This window comes from Alexandromys fortis, unplaced genomic scaffold (assembly GCF_014885135.2).
Source record: "Alexandromys fortis isolate MF-2015 unplaced genomic scaffold, M_Fortis_MF-2015_v1.1 scaffold_55, whole genome shotgun sequence".
NCBI classification, from domain to species: Eukaryota; Metazoa; Chordata; class Mammalia; order Rodentia; family Cricetidae; genus Alexandromys; species Alexandromys fortis.
Genome location: NW_026067936.1, coordinates 8,161,002 through 8,176,795, shown reverse-complemented (window position 1 = coordinate 8,176,795; position 15,794 = coordinate 8,161,002). Strand labels below are relative to the sequence as shown.

Here is a 15,794-nt window from a genome sequence, read left to right as displayed (position 1 = left end):
CGCCTCCACCTCCACTCCTCCTCCGGTGACAGCATCCCCGACAGCAGGGCTCGGGGCGCGGCGGCAGCGGTGGCGCGGGGGGAACCTGTCACTCCCGCAACCGAGGCGGTGGCAAAGGCTTTTTTTTCTCTTCCTTTTTCCTTTTTATTGCTTCTTTTTTCTTTTTTTTAAAATTCGCCTTTTTGCCTTTCTGTGGTTCCACCCATCTCTCCCCCCATAAACAACTCTCCTACCCCCCCAATAAATAAATAAAAGGAGGAGGGTCAGGGCAGGAGTGGGGGCAGGCAAGGCGAGGCAGCTGGAGCCAGCCAAGCAGAGTCCGCACCGACAGGCGCCCGCACGCACCTCACACCATGAGATGGCGACGCGCCCCGCGCCGCCCGCTGGGTACCAGCCCCAGCGCCCCGCATCCCCGGCCCGCCGGCCGCTCGCCTCCACTGCTGCCGCTGCTGCCGCCGCTGCTGCTGCTGTTGGGGACCGCGGCCCTGGTGCCGGGGGCGGCGGCCGAGCGGGCGGCTCCCGCGGGGGCCTCGGTGTGCTACTCGTCTCCGCCCAGCGTGGGTTCGGTGCAGGAGCTGGCCCGGCGCGCCGCGGTGGTGATCGAGGGAAAGGTGCACCCGCCGCGGCGGCAGCAGGGGGCACTCGACAGGAAGGCAGCGGGCGAGGTAGGGGCAGGGGCGCAGGGACAGTACGCCCAGGACCCACCGCCCTCCCAGGACCCTCCGCCCGCTGCCAACTGGACCCTGCCCACCGGGTCCCCTGCGCCCAGCACCGACCAACTCGGGGACCCTGCGCCCTATCTGGTGAAGGTGCACCAAGTGTGGGCGGTAAAAGCTGGGGGCTTGAAGAAGGACTCCTTGCTCACCGTGCGCCTGGACACCTGGGGCCACCCAGCCTTCCCGTCCTGCGGGCGGCTCAAGGAGGACAGCAGGTACATCTTCTTCATGGAACCCGATGCCAACAGCAGCGGCCGCACGCCGCCCGCCTTCCGAGCCTCGTTCCCCCCACTGGAGACTGGACGCAACCTCAAAAAGGAGGTCAGCCGGGTGCTGTGTAAGCGGTGCGGTAAGTGCCTCGCCAGCCCCCCCGGGCCGATCTTGGGGTCCCCCTTCGACGGCTGCAGGGCGCGGGCGCTCCCAGGTCCTAGCGGTCCTAGAGGAGGGCGGTTTAGCAGGTGCCAGGGGGCCGGACGATTTCTCAATGTTCTTGGAGTCTCTGGGCTTTTGCTCTGGGTGGAATCCTAAGTTTGGTCTTCCTTTGGGCTGCATGAAACTTTTGAAACCCTGGGGGTTTGGTTCAGGAAGTTGCTCGGGAATGTGCCTGCTGCTTTCTTAGGCATTGTGTGTTGTTGAACTTGGCTGTGGTTAGGAAGTGTTTGTGGGTCCCTGTGTGTGGGGCTTCTCTGAAAGAGGAACCGGTTGGTTTCCAAGCTCTTTCCTTCTGATCTGGAATGTGGTTCTGAGGAAGTCAGAGGCTGTTTGTCCCTGAGAGTCCTGAGGAGGAAAGGGCTGGCTAAGATGCCTCTAAAGACAATGGCAGAGTTTTGGGTTCACTGATAACAGCACACAGGTGGATTGTGGAGCTAGTTTGTATGTGTCTGAGATGAAAGAGTGTATTTCCTTGGGAAAATCCTGTCGAGAATTTTGTTCACACTGTTTTGGTTTGGAGGTTGTTTTTCCTGGTCTAGGAACCAGAACAGATGAATGTAATTTTATGTAGGCCTTTAAGACAATCAGACGAGAAGTTTAGCCCTCAATTCCCCAGACTTTTCCTATTTTAATCACTGAGGAGCGTTCACTCAGGAGTGTCATACTATCTGATTTGAGATATTAGCTGCGAGTCTAATTACATGTCTGAGGTAGAATTGTGTGTCTGCCATTCATAAAACCATCTCTAGGACCTAGATTTCTGTATCATTTCCTGATTACCGTATAATCACTAACACATAGCAGGGATTCCTCCTCAAACCGTAAATTAACGTGATTACATATTACACATTCTAACATGCCTAATGGCTTTTTCCCCTTGGTCTTTATACATCTGTGTAATGGATGGTTGGATTAATTGGATTTTCACAAATCCGGCGTCAGGACCTCCTCTGTCTGCCTGCCTGTGGTGCAAAGTGTGTCAGCTGTTTTAAATTTGGGACTGGTGATAGCCAATTAGACGGAGATTCCGGGTTGCCGTCCGTGGTCCTCGTGTCCTGCAGTTAATTAATACCAGATGATTTGGTTTTAATGACAGGCCAGAGCAAAGTTCACCCACTGTTCTTTTATGTTGACAGTGTGCTTGGTGTGCCAGAGACCTGTTAGGATTGCACCACTCTGTGGACAGAGGCTGTTGAGACGGACGCTGGGATTCCCCAGCTCTGGTTGATAGATGTCACGGTGGAACATGGGGACTGCGCCGCTGGGAGCTGTCTTAGTAGGGAACACCAGCGCTCCAGCACCATCGCACTGCAGTTTAGGATCCGCTGCTACAGAATCTGAAGTAAAACCCTTAAGCCATCCCATAGTTCAGCTTTCACATGCTTTATGATATGTAATTCAAGAAGGATTTCACCTTTGCTCCAAACCATATGAGTTTCGCATCTGGGGGGGTCCGCGTGGTCCGCGTGGAGGGGATTGCAGTTAGCAGTGACACCTGGGGTCGAGGGCGTGTTGCTAAGTTCGCAATGCTGTTGGTAATGACTTTTAACTAGGCACAAATGCCAGATTCCAGGAATAATGCCCTTCCATGCACTCAGAGCACATTTGAACAAGGGAAATCCGTGCTGCCTGGAGCAATCTTATGGTATTTTGGACCTCTAAGTCAAAAATGGCACGAAGCTTTACTGAGTGTAGGCAGTGTTGCCCTTCCATTTGCCAGTCAGAGGGAGTACATAATTGTAAATCATGGCTGTTAGGAGGAAGCGAGGTTTTTGGATGAACTGATACTCTCATATGCATAGGGTTGGGAAGATTGAGAAGTCATAGTAGGCTACTGTGTTCGATTCATATAGTTACAATGTTTGGTGATTTGGGTGTTATATGACATCTCAGTGTAAGGCTTACCTACAGACTAAGTGGAAATGTGCTAAATTTCTTCTGACAAGCTACTTTGTCTAGGTAAACCTAGTAAACCTGTACTTAGAATGTTGGCTGGAAAGTGTGTGTGTGTGTGTGTGTGTGTGTGTGTGTGTGTGTTTGCAAACTTGTGAATCCACCCTGCTGTGTGTTCTCTGTTAACAGTGCCTTTCAGAGTCTATCAACAAAGGGACATAGACAAATGGGAACTCTCTAGAGAGAAGGGGGGGGGGCAGTTTTGACCTGGCCAGCTGCTTATGTACTTCTTGGTTAGATTTTAGGGAGAGTGGGGAAGTCCTTATCTAAACAACGGGAGCTGGGCTCGGGGTGTGACAGTTCTGTGCAGGCTTGAGCCATGGTGCCAGGCTGGGGAAGGAATAGAGCAAAGTCATTTTGTGATATCGTACCCAGGGGGACAGTTTCCAGATCTTAGGCTCCCAGCTGCAGTGCTGTCTCCTACAAGTTGCTTAGTAGAGTAGGAACTCCACAGGCAACAGATTTGCCTCAGGGTTGAGCTCATAGAAAGGTTCTCTGATTTCCTCTCTCTCCCTCCATCGACTGTAAGCTCGTTGGTAGCATCTATATGAAAAATACATAATAATCGACCCTTTGAGACAGAAACTGAGTTTAGAAGACAACATGGAATTTCATAGGTTGTTTGCTTGATAGTTGAAGTTTGAATAAATTAGACGTTCATGTCAAGAGTTTTATTCAGCCTTTGCTTTTTATTTAATTGTTATTTCGCGTTCTCTCCTGAATGAACCGAGACTTGTAGTTAGGAATGTATGTTCAGCTGGAAAGCAAACTAATTGGCCTTTCAGTGAAATTTCTGATACTGAAACAAGTTATTGTTTGATGTGCTAGGCTTTTTGTTTTCCAAGCATTGTGGTTCTACAAGGCAGAAACTGATTTCCACAGAGATCTCGCAGCACGGATACCGAATGACAGATTTGCCCATGGTGTTTTTTATAAGTGAATACAAGTCTGTGTGCTGTATGGTAGAGAATTAGGATATCTTTATATATGGAAATTATAAGCATGCTTATCAAATATTTGCGATAAACGATACTTACTTTTTCTAATTCCCCCAATCACTGTTGAACAAAGTGTGCTGACCTTACAGTGGTATGAAAACAAAAACAAAAACAAAAAAAAACAAAACAAAATGCTGCAGGGGTTACCCAGTGAGCGTTCTTAATAAAAGCTGCATTAGAGCAATAGAACTAGGAATAGGTTTTGCTTGACTGCTGGCATTTCGTGAATACACATGTAAATTAAATTTACCAAGTATTTGCGACTGATTTTTTTTTTTTTAAGGAAAAGTCATATAAATCTTGCTGTGAAAATCTAGAGTAGATTCAACTTCCTTTTGTTAAGGAGAGAAACTTGTATGTGTCTTTTAATATTTATATTAAAATATGAAGCCAGGATAGGTTATTTGGGAAAATAGTTCTTTAGAAGACAAATATTTTTAAAGCGCATTTAAATACTCGAGGTAGAATGTTTTACTAGTACCAGGGGATAGTTTGAGTCATTTTGGGGAGATCTATAAACCCTCTGAATTTAGGGGCAGCTTTGCCATATGTCTTAATGCATTATCTAAGACGGGGAAGCTTAGATCACCCTGAGGATAAAACACCAAGCTGTGCTTCCCCAGGCCTGTGTATTTCTAGCAGATGAGAGCAGAAGGATGCGCTTGGGGCAGTTGCTGCCCTTGTCAAACAGAATCCATTCATTGTTCACGGAATCTCCCTTGCTTCCCTCTTACTCGTTTTCTTCCTGTTGGTTTCCTTAATTGCAAACAACATGTTTTCAAACCCGTTTCCCCATTTCAGCGACAATTTATACGCTGACCAGATTTCCAGAACTCTTCAGCTGCCCTGAGTCCTTAGTAACACTTACATTCTTGTGGTTTGTTTAAAATAAGCTTACATGGTATGGAAAAAAAAAAACTCTCTGTAGAACTCTTATTGAATGGACATTATGATTAACCTTATATAAATGCCGAATAATTCTAGATATAATATGTTTCTTTCTAGGCTAAGTAGTTACAAAAAATGCATGTTGTTTATAGGAAAGGAAAAGACAGTTTTAGTGGTTTTTATTTCTTTAGGACTTGTGGAGAGTTTTCAGGTCACATATAAGTGCTTTAAATCTGCATGCATGTATTAACTCTGTACATATATTAGCATAAACTTGAAGTGACAATTAAAGTAGTATTATGATAGAAGAAGACTTAGCTGGTTACCCCATCCTGCTGAAATGTCACTTTATAGTTCACGCACTGAAGCTTAGTGACACATCTTGCTCACCTGTAAAGCTGGATGACTTGAGAACTGGTCAAACGGAGACAAGTGTCACGGAGTCGAGGGGCTGCTCTCGTTGACATGGTGTGATCTTTCCATGTGGCCTATGTGGGTTAGTAAAGTACTTGAGACAAACCTGTTCCTAAAGGCTTGCTGTCTTGATTTCTATCACTAAGCGATCTGTATGTGTTCAAGTCGATTAAAAGAAGGCAGATGACATCGACAGCTAAAAGTGAGTCGCCTGATCTCCATGTATGCTAGATTCGAGAGTTAGAAAACAATTTCCCCTCAGTACTGACTAGCCACCTAGGCATCAGAGAGACACGTAAAGTTGTATTTTGTCTGTCGGGGCTTTTAAAATGAAAAAAAATAAAGTATTTTCCCCTGTGGAAATTAGTTTCCTAGGATACTGATTTTTAACTTTGATTGGCCCTAATGGACATAGGATAGTTTATAATTTTATAATAATAAAATAAAAAGATGAAATTCTTCCCATGCAGGTGTGTCCTGGCTCTTCTTCACTCAGATTTCCTGTATATACCCCCATGGTCTCTAGTTCCCTTATGAAGATTGTATAAAGGAAGCCTTAGGCAAACCCTGGACCGTGTCTGGATCTCAGTGCATGCGTATAGGCTTACTGTTCACCATCACATTGACTATCCATTGCCTGACATCTCGGAATTCAGCTGCCTTGGTTTGAATGCATTGGATAACAGGCAGCCGAGATCAGAAGACTGTACATGCAAGAGCTCTGTTTGCTCCTGATTGGCTCCTTATCCTTCCCATGAGGATACAGGTGGTTACCTGTGTTGCATCTCAAATTTCACAGGCTCTGCATGAAAAAACAAAGCGCTGTCTTTGGACGTCAGCCCTGACATTCTTGGAACTGTAAGAGAAGTTCAGAGTCGTATGCCCACCAGGAGCTGGTGGCCAGATTTTACCGATAACAATGAATGGCGAGAACCTATAGAAGGAAATTATTCTTTGCCTTTTATTTTACTGTAGCAAGAGACATGAGCTAAATTGAGCATAGATATAAGGGGGCATGACCGATCATGGTGTTAGAGTCTTGGTTATAGGTATACTTAGGAGTCCAGGGCATGGGAAAGAAGGACTAAAGATGTGAGGTCCTTAGAAGTACCCTATTTCTGTAACCACGTCTCTCATCTGGAAACTGTTAATAAAGCAATGGAAGCTATGGAATTGTGTTAGCTAAAACCACACAGTCACAGCTACCACTCAATGGCTGCAACTTTGAGAGGGGCAGCTTAATTTTTGTATGTATTAATAGATGAAGTAATCACTAATTGTTAAGTGGTAAGTGACAGAGACATTCCCAGATGTGTGTATTGTGGCAATAGTTGATATAGGCTGTATTTGAAAGAAAAATAGTGTCCTTCTGATTTTCCCACTGCACAGCAATAGTTTGATAAGATGTGTATCTGTAGAAAGTAGCATAAGAAACCATATGTTTCCAGCACACCATTGCTTTTTCATATCAATTCCAGATTGATTTTTGATTGATTGATTTCTGAGAAAGGTGGCTGAACTTCCAGAAACGTTTCTCTCTCAATTATTATCCGACTGAATTTATCCTGTGTAATTTATATCCCAGCAAGAAGTAAAATTCTGTTTATCATAAATACTCAAATGTACACCAGAGTCTGAAGAGTTAATGAATCGCTGGTGCTGTTCTGGAAAGATCCATTATCTCACCCCATTCTGAGTACTTGACCTCAGCGCTCGGAAATACTGGGTTCCCCTTTGTACTCACGGACATTTGAGAATTTCAGTTGTGTTAAGTTTTACTTCATGAGAAATTCAGTTTTCATAACTGCAGAGGAAAGGTTTCCCCTTGTGTCCCCAAGAAGCAGTAACTTCGGAGGGGATGAGGTACTTTCCCCTTATCTCTCTCATTTTTAATGTCATGTCAGTTCTTGGCTGGACGAAAGGAAGGAACAGCATGTGATCTTTGGGCTGGGGTCAATGCAAGGCCCTTTTGACCACCATCTAGTTGGCCCTGGGGCCACCATGGGTGATGAGGGTTTTCCCTAAATCAGCAGTTGCTGTATTTTTCTGCCCCCACAGGGAATATACTCTGTCTAGAACATGCTAGACCTTACTAAGAGGAAATAGATGGCTGGTTTGCATCACAAGAAATTGTCAGTAGACTTCATCCTTGGAAGAGGACTATGTGGTTCAAACCCTTTGGTGCCCTCCGAGGTGAAGTGGTCCAGCTCAGAGTAGGTGTGCCCACTGTCAGGGACACTTTTGCTAGGATGCTTCTTCCCTCTTGTCTTTCTGCCATCACAGGCATTGATTACATCATGCCCTTGGGAACACCCGGGGATTTCACTGGAGCAGGGATTCTATTGGAAAGTCTAGCATTTCTGAAAACGTTCTTATTCTATGAGCAGACTGATTTTAGCTGTGAAAACACAATCTTTACCACATCTACTACCTTTAGAAATGTATTTTAGTAGCGTGGTGTGACTACATTGTTGCTCATCTCTCACTATAATGTCTCCCGAAGTTTTTCACCTCCGCAACAAATTCTGTCTGAATCCACAGATCATTACTGCCACCCCCTCCCTGACATTTTCCTTCTATGTCCCTAGAAGCCACCACTCTACTTTCTGTATTTATGGCCATGACTATTCGGCATGTGTGCAATAGAACAGCGTTTGTTCTCTTGTGACTTTCAGGGAGTATTACGTCTTCACCATTCGTATGCACTATAGCAGGCATCAGAGCTTTCTGCCTTCAGAAAACACAGAATAAAATTCATTTTATGTTGTACAGCACAGTTTTTATGCATTTGCCCATTCGTGCCATCATCCATCCGCCCATTCATGACATCATCCATTCGCCCATTCGTGACATCATCCATTTGCCCATTTGTGACATCATCCATTTGCCCATTTGTGACATCATCCATTCACCCGTTTGTGACATTTGGGCGACTCCTGTCTTTGCCTGTTGTGGACAATGCTGCTGTAACATGAGCCTAGAAATACCTGCTTGAGGTCTCACTTTTCATTTTGGGGGTTCGAATCCCCAGATGGAATGTCCAGATCTTAGGGTAGTCTATGCCTCTTTTCCATAGCAGCTACACACTTTATTCCCCTCCTGACAGAGAACCCAAGCTCCAGTCTCCTGATCAGTCTGTGTGGCTTCGGCAATAGTCGTCCTAGTGGGCATAAGGGGTGGGGAATGATGTTTATTTTTATTTTTTTGTATAAAGTTATTATGGCTATTATTTCCATTAATAGGAAGTAGGTTCTCAGAAAATAGCTACCAACCTATTAATAGTTCTCATTTGTGTGGCTCTTAGAGGCCTGAATCCAAAACCACCAACTACTGAAGTGAGAACAGACATCATCTTATTTATAACAAAGGCATACTTAACGAATACAGTTAAGAAATACTTTGTAATGCTTATCATCAAATTTTGCACGTCAGTTTATACACCTATCAATTTAGCCCACAGAGATGCCTTATCATATACATAACACTATCGGACTCTTTCAATGGATTTAAATTATTCATTAAAATTTCCACCTTTTTTTCTTAATGGTTTCCCTGTCTATATCCCTCTATTGCTCAAAGCCCCATCTATTGGCTGCTGGGTTGGAGTCTGAGTCCTTCTGAAGATTCCGCCATTAACTGGCCTTTTCCTTGCTCAGCCTCCCTGTATACACATACTGACTGCAGCCACTGACCCTCAGCATCGGGCTCCTGCTCCAGTGCAAACCCAGCCTCACCTTGCTCATATTACTCCAAGGACATGTCCATCCAATCTCACTGATCCACGGACAGGTGCGTGTTCTTACATGATTTCCTCTGTCTTCGGCTTGGGTCTCTGTTCTAGCCCCATTTATGCCTAGAGGATTCTGACCCTCTTTCAAGAGACAACCCAAATATCACTGCTTCCTTGATGTTTCTAGAAATGATTCCCGTCGGAAATGCGCACAGAAGCCTTTGAACACAGAATGCCTCTTTACAGCCCACTGTGTGTAGTCACAAGACGTCTCGTATCACCTCATGCTCCTCAGCATTTGTATATTCTCAAGCTTCTGTTCCCGAGAAGGCAACAGCACTCTGGTGGGCAGATGTTGGCTGTGCCTGCAGTTCATTCACAGGGGAAAATGCCTTAGTCGAAGGAGTGGGGGAAACCTTGCTGCTGGCCCATTCTAAGTGTACTGTGTGATTTAGAGTCACTGACTCTGTCAGCCTAATACCTAAAACTGGAAAAGTAGAGCCGAGGTGCTTTCTGAGGTCCTTTCAGATGTACCTCGCGCTTACCTCAGAAACGACCCAAATTTACTAACCCCCTGTGCTCCTGGGTCGGGAGCCGTCCTCTTTCTTTTTTCTCATGCCGGTATTCTAAGGGGAACAATCATGGGGAAACAGTGGTAGGAGATCAGGTAACTGAAGAGAGGAAGCAGAGAGATGGAAGAAAGGGAACCTTTAATGGTGCCTGTGTCTGTCTTCCTCCACATCCTGGGACTTCCATTTTTTTTGTGTGTGTCATTTTGTTCATCTGTCTCAAATGCCAAATTCATTGTAATCATTGGCATCACCTTTACAGAAAGCGAAAGTCACCGCGCCTGCCAAACCTGCCTTTGGAATGATGAGGCGTGACTAACGGAGTCGCCCACAACTGGAAACTTTTAAAACAACAACTTCAGCTATCCGTGCGATAAACTGAAACAAGCATCCCTGCTGTTCTCTTGGGGATCTTGTTATAGCAATGTAAAGGTGCTGTGGTTTTAGGTTCTGATCACCAGTGCTGCTGATGAAATGGATGAGGCCAACACAGAGTCTGAGCACTGGATTTGATGATACTAGGGACGGGTTTCCTACCAGGAGGCAAGGGTTGAGTCCTTCTTTCTCTGTTTATTATTATAATGGTATGGGCAGGAAGGTGGTACTGGTAGTCCCTTATGCGTAAAGGAACCATGCTGAAAGAAGGTGTCAAGATGAAGATAATTTGATCTGACTTTTCATACTGCTGAAGTAAGAGTCATTACTGGCTTTGTAGTACGGACAGGCTGTGTAGGGCTTAGCCAGGCGAGGTCCATTTTCTTTCCTTTTGTTGTATGTAGCGTGAGCTCCCTGTGGGATTTTCCACTGGGAAAAACTCAGTGATGTTTATCAATAATGGCTTTTCAATCTATATCTCAAGCCTAGACCTTTCTTTTAGAATCTAGATCTATATGTCAAACTATTATGAGATAAAAATCCGACATAATGCATGGTCGTCATATCAAAGCCTGTTCCTCTCCTGCAAGCCCATCTACGCATCTGCTTCATATCAAGGCATTTGTGGTCATTATTAAAGCTGCCGTCAATATTCTCAGTGGTTCTTTGATGAGCATCTCTTGTGTTCTAGATCCAGTAGTGAGAAGTGATAAAAATTCATTTAGCCCCTTTGCATTTTGTAGAATTAACTTTTTTATTTCAAACAAAATCCTTTCTTTGTGATATGAGTATTTGGTTAAGTATTATAGGTCAATATATATCTGGTTGTTTATATAGATTATATGTATATGCATATATAAATGTAACATATATGCATTATATGCATATGCACATATAAATGTAACTTGTTGATTCTCAGATTCTTCTTGCTTTCCAAATTCCATTGTCTCTGTGACAGATCTCTTTCTTACTCTTACAATAACAGCTTCTTATCTTTGTTTGTGGATGTTCCTCCTCTAAGAATGGTCTTTCTACTGATAGAATGACCTTTGTGAACAGAAATGATTACACTATTTAAAGTGCTTGAGCTGCCATCAGAATGAAACATTCTTTTATGATAATGATGCCTTTCATCATTTCCCTCAAGTGCTTAAATTAAAAGAAAATTAGATCAAACTTCATTTTCTGTGTGTGGGTGTTCTGCTTCGTGTGTATACGTCCTACAGCACATGCATGCAATACCTGCAAAGGCCAGAAGAGGGCATCGGACACCTGGATCTGGAGTTAGATATGGTTGTGAACTTCCATGTGTGTACTCTGAGTCCGATCTGGGTCCTTTGGAAGAAGTGAGTGTTCCTAACCACTGAACCATCTGTCTCCAGCCTTGGGTCCCAAGTATTTTTATCTGTTTTTTTTTTTTTTTTTTTTCCTGCCTAGACCCTGGAGCCCACTCAGCATCGCTTACACATGGAGGTAGCTCTAGGGCTCCATGCTTCTGTATCTATTCCTTTCAGATGCCTTCTGTACTGTTGCTTCCCAGTGGCTCCTCAGTGGCTGATGCTTAAGCAGAACTTTACAGCCAGAGATTAGATTATTCTGAATTCCTTAACAATCTTGTAAAGGGGAGGGGCTGGTGAGGTGGCTCAGCAGGCAAAGGTTCTTGCTTTTCACACCTGTCAACTTGATCTTAATACCTGAAACCCACATAAGAGTGGAGTACAGAACAGACTCCCTGACCTCCACATTCATGCTGTTGTACGTCCACTCTGTCTGTCTGTCTGTCTGTCTGTCTGTCTGCCTGCCTATCTGTCTCTCTAACATCGATCCTCACTAAAGATAATTTGATGAACATACATTTTTAGTAGGTTGTGCAGTACCATGTATATCTGTCCTTTCTCTATATTTATCAGTCAAAAGAGAAATAGGTGTTGAGAACGCTACAAACCAAACTATTAACAATATTTCTCTCTAGGGCTCATATTACAGATGTTTAGATTTCTCTCAATTTTGTTCATTTGTGCTTTCCTCTGTCTCCAAAAGGACCAGTCATCAGTTTTGTGACAAGGAAAAGAAGTAAATGCTATTTCTAGCAAAGAGTGACTGTGGGAAGGGCTGTCTTATTTGGTTCCTCTAGAACATTTCCCGTAACACGGTGTATGCATCGTGAGGACAGGCTAGCTGCTATAATAAATGGAACGTCAAGTATTAACATCTCAAATGACACGGTTTATCTCTGCCCTATGAAGGCACCAACTACGGGTGGTTCTAGTCTCTACTCTCCTGCACAACCAGTGCTAACCCCCAAGGCAAAGCTGAACCCCACCTTCAGCAAACAGGGTTGAACTACGGGAGTTCCTGTTTGCAGTTCTGAACGTACACACATTTATTTTCCGTTGCCTCACTGTAGTGGGAGAGCCCAGTAGCCATGAGCATATCATCAAATGCATCTATGTTTATGACAGATACATATCGTATTAACTACATCTCTGCCTTATGCTCAATTTAGCATTTTATGGGTGAGTTTTGTAGGAAGTCCTCAAGGCTTAAAGCTCACCATGCCATCATTGCAAATGCAGGGGGTCAGCCCATATGGCCTGTCTCCCAGTCGCGTGTGAGGCCTTGCCTAGCATCTAGCATCGTGTTTAACAAATCATTTTGATATAGGGACTGTGGAGAAATGCTCTCAGGCTCTATCACCACTGACTTAATTGAGTTTCATGATGCACTTTTGTTTTCCTTAGGAGGATAAATTAAAAATGGCTGATAAAACTGCCTGTAAAAGCCAAATTGTTAGGTTAAGCCTTCCCCGTATATTAAATGTATTGAAGAGTTATCTGTCCACCATTTTTAATCACTTTTATTAACTCTGCTGTAGTTTTATTTCTAGCAACCCACTAAATAACTGTCATTATATACTCGGTAATATTTCTCTTTAAAAATACTATCAAAAAGTCCATGAAAATGATTAAGGTGCCAATATTATCCACTTCCTTCCTGTTAGCAAGAATTGTTGGTCATTTTATGATTAGCGGGATAGTTGGTTGTGCGTGCGTGTGTGCGTGCATGCGTGTGTGTGTGTGTGTGTGTAAAACCAAGGAGAAAAAGAAGCTAATTCACAACACAACAGGTAGGTAGAGACAAGGAATGGTTCTGAAATGATGTAAAATAGCTAGCTAGTCTTTTATTCCTCTACATCATACATGTTTTGATTATAAATGCTAATTTTAAAGATTATTTCATTAAATTCTGAGATGAAGAAAGTAATCATGTCATGCATGTGTATATAAATATAAAATATAAATAATGATGACGTGATTGTTATTCTTTCTGGTCTTGTCTTTGTTGTGGGCCTTTGGCTGTGTAGGCTTTTGTGTTCTCCTGACTTAATTAAAAAAAAAGCACCTTAAAGTATTTTCTTGCAATCAGTTCAATAAATCACAAATTTATTTGTGAAAATTAAATGCAACTTTGCCATTCACTTAATTCCTGTCTTTTCCCCATCAGTTTACGTGGCCATCAAATCTTACTTTATAAGGCATCACTACCTGCGGTGAAAAATTATAGGTGCTCTCTGAATGTATTATATAGATAAATGATGAGAGGCATGAGCTCTTTAAACAATTATATGTAACTAATAGGAAGCAAGAAGTAAGGGTTTATTAACTTACTTTCCCACCGACTATTTATTGGGCATCCATTATTGATAGGTCGATACCGGTGTCAGGAATAACAATGAAGAAGAGATTAGACATGCTCACCATGAACCAATAGAGCAGCAATGCAAGGCAGTGACACAAGGCGATGACAGGCTATCTCATTCCCATTGCACCGTGCCTTGTAGGGAAAGGCAGGATGCCACAGGAACCGAGAGTAGAAGAATTAGGATGAAGAGTGTTGAAATAGGAGCGGCAGGGCTGCGTCCCCGGCACCCGGCCGCCCGCATGGCTAGCTTATGCCCGAAATAATTACACGGAAACTGTATTCTTTCAAACACTGCCTGGCCCGGCTAGGTCCAGTTTCTTATTGGCTAGCTCTTACATATTGTTCTAACCCATTTCTAATATTCTGTGTAGCCCGCGAGCTGGCTTACCAGGGAGGATCTTAACCTGCATCTGTCTGGAGTGGGAGCATCATGGCGACTCTTCCTCTAACCTTCTTTCTCCCAGAATTCTCTTCTGTCTACTCCGCCTACCTAAGGGTTGGCCTATCAAATGGGCCTAGGCAGTTTCTTTATTAATAAGAAATCACTCCCACATCAGAAGAGTCTCCATGGTTGGTTCTCCTGGATTTGGTATCCCCTGGGAGATGCTGCTCTGGGTGTGAGTCTTTAGTGAGGTGATATGTAGGCAGTACCATCTCATGAGCTTGGAAGGTGCCCAGCTGAGTGGCGGCATACATCTGTCTGTGCTCCCTGACGATGGACTCAGTGTGGCTAGCTGCCTCATGCTTCTACTGCCACGATACCCTACCATCATCAGCTACCATGTCCCTCTGAACGCGCAGAGATCTGGCGCTTAATAAAAGGAATCCCATACTAGCTCAGAACTAAGAAGTATAAAGGTATTTATTAATAGAAAAAAAAGCTTACAAATCAGGATTCTTTGCGTGAACGATGGATAAAGATGAGATCCAAACAAACCGAACCAGCAAAACCAGGTTCCAGGGGGGAAAGGCACTTCTGCGTCCAGGTAAATAGTCTATGAGGTCACGCCCCAGTAGGTGGGAAGTTGTTAACTATACACCTTCCCATAGCACCTTCTTAAACCAAAAGCCAGAATAGGTTTTTTTTCACTTGAGTTGTTTCTGTCAGATACCTTGCCGGAGCAATGACAATAGTAACTAGTGCAATGAAGTGGTACCCATAAGTAGGGATGCTGATGCACAGACCTCTACCTACATGCTTCATAGCCTTGTATGACTAGTTTATGGGAGAGAATTAGAAGAGACAGGAGCCGCATCCTAGAGACCCCTAGAGGTCTGGAACTGGAGCTTAATGGGATGTTCTTGTGCGAGTCTGGGAGACTAAAACGCTAATAGATGTGCACCAAGTAAAGTCTTGGCTCAGGATGTTTTAGAGGAAGACATGGACTCTATTGGGCCAGAAACCACTGATATTGAATTATGGTAAAGAATTGGTTACATTCTGCCTGTGTCCCACGGTCTTACGTGAGGCTGAGTTCAAAAGTAACATACTTAATTTATTTCATGAGATGACTTCAGGAAATTACACGAGAGTGTAGTGTTCGGATTGTAGCATGATTTAGACCTGTATTTTATGGCAATTACTCTGTGCCTCTGTGTGGGTAACGTGCACCTGTGGGGTGCTCATGGAGGGCAGAGGGCATCAGATCTCCCGGAGCTGGGAGCTACTTGACATGGTCATAAGGGAACCCGATTTGAGTCCCTGCCCGAACAGTGTGTACTCGTACCCTCTGAGGCATCTGTCTAGCCCCAGGGTGTGGCATGATTACTATTGACTGATCTTACCTAGTTTATGGTGAGAGAGAGCAGCCAATAGAACAGAAGGCTATGAGAAAGGCGTGCTTATTCAAGGACAGGACAAAAAGGGAATTTAATTTTATGGTCAAAGAGGATGATGCAGATTAAACACCAGTAATTGTTAGAGGTTAGCAGTATTGGCGAAAAACTTAGGGCTCCATATTGGATCACACCCAAGGGAGGGCCCAGCTTGTAAAATGAAAATTCATGGGAAAGGGGA

At 44.0% G+C, this 15,794-nt stretch overlaps 1 protein-coding gene across 1 annotated transcript in view; it reads left to right on the top strand.

Annotated features, from left to right (window-relative positions):
• The first annotated feature begins 353 nt into the window (after positions 1-353).
• Positions 354-15,794, top strand: part of Nrg1 (neuregulin 1) — a 961,794-nt gene continuing 946,353 nt past the window's right edge. The window contains exon 1 of the mRNA XM_050146818.1: positions 354-1,065. Within this exon, the coding sequence (XP_050002775.1) occupies positions 354-1,065 (712 nt within the window). The remainder of the gene's footprint in view (positions 1,066-15,794) is intronic.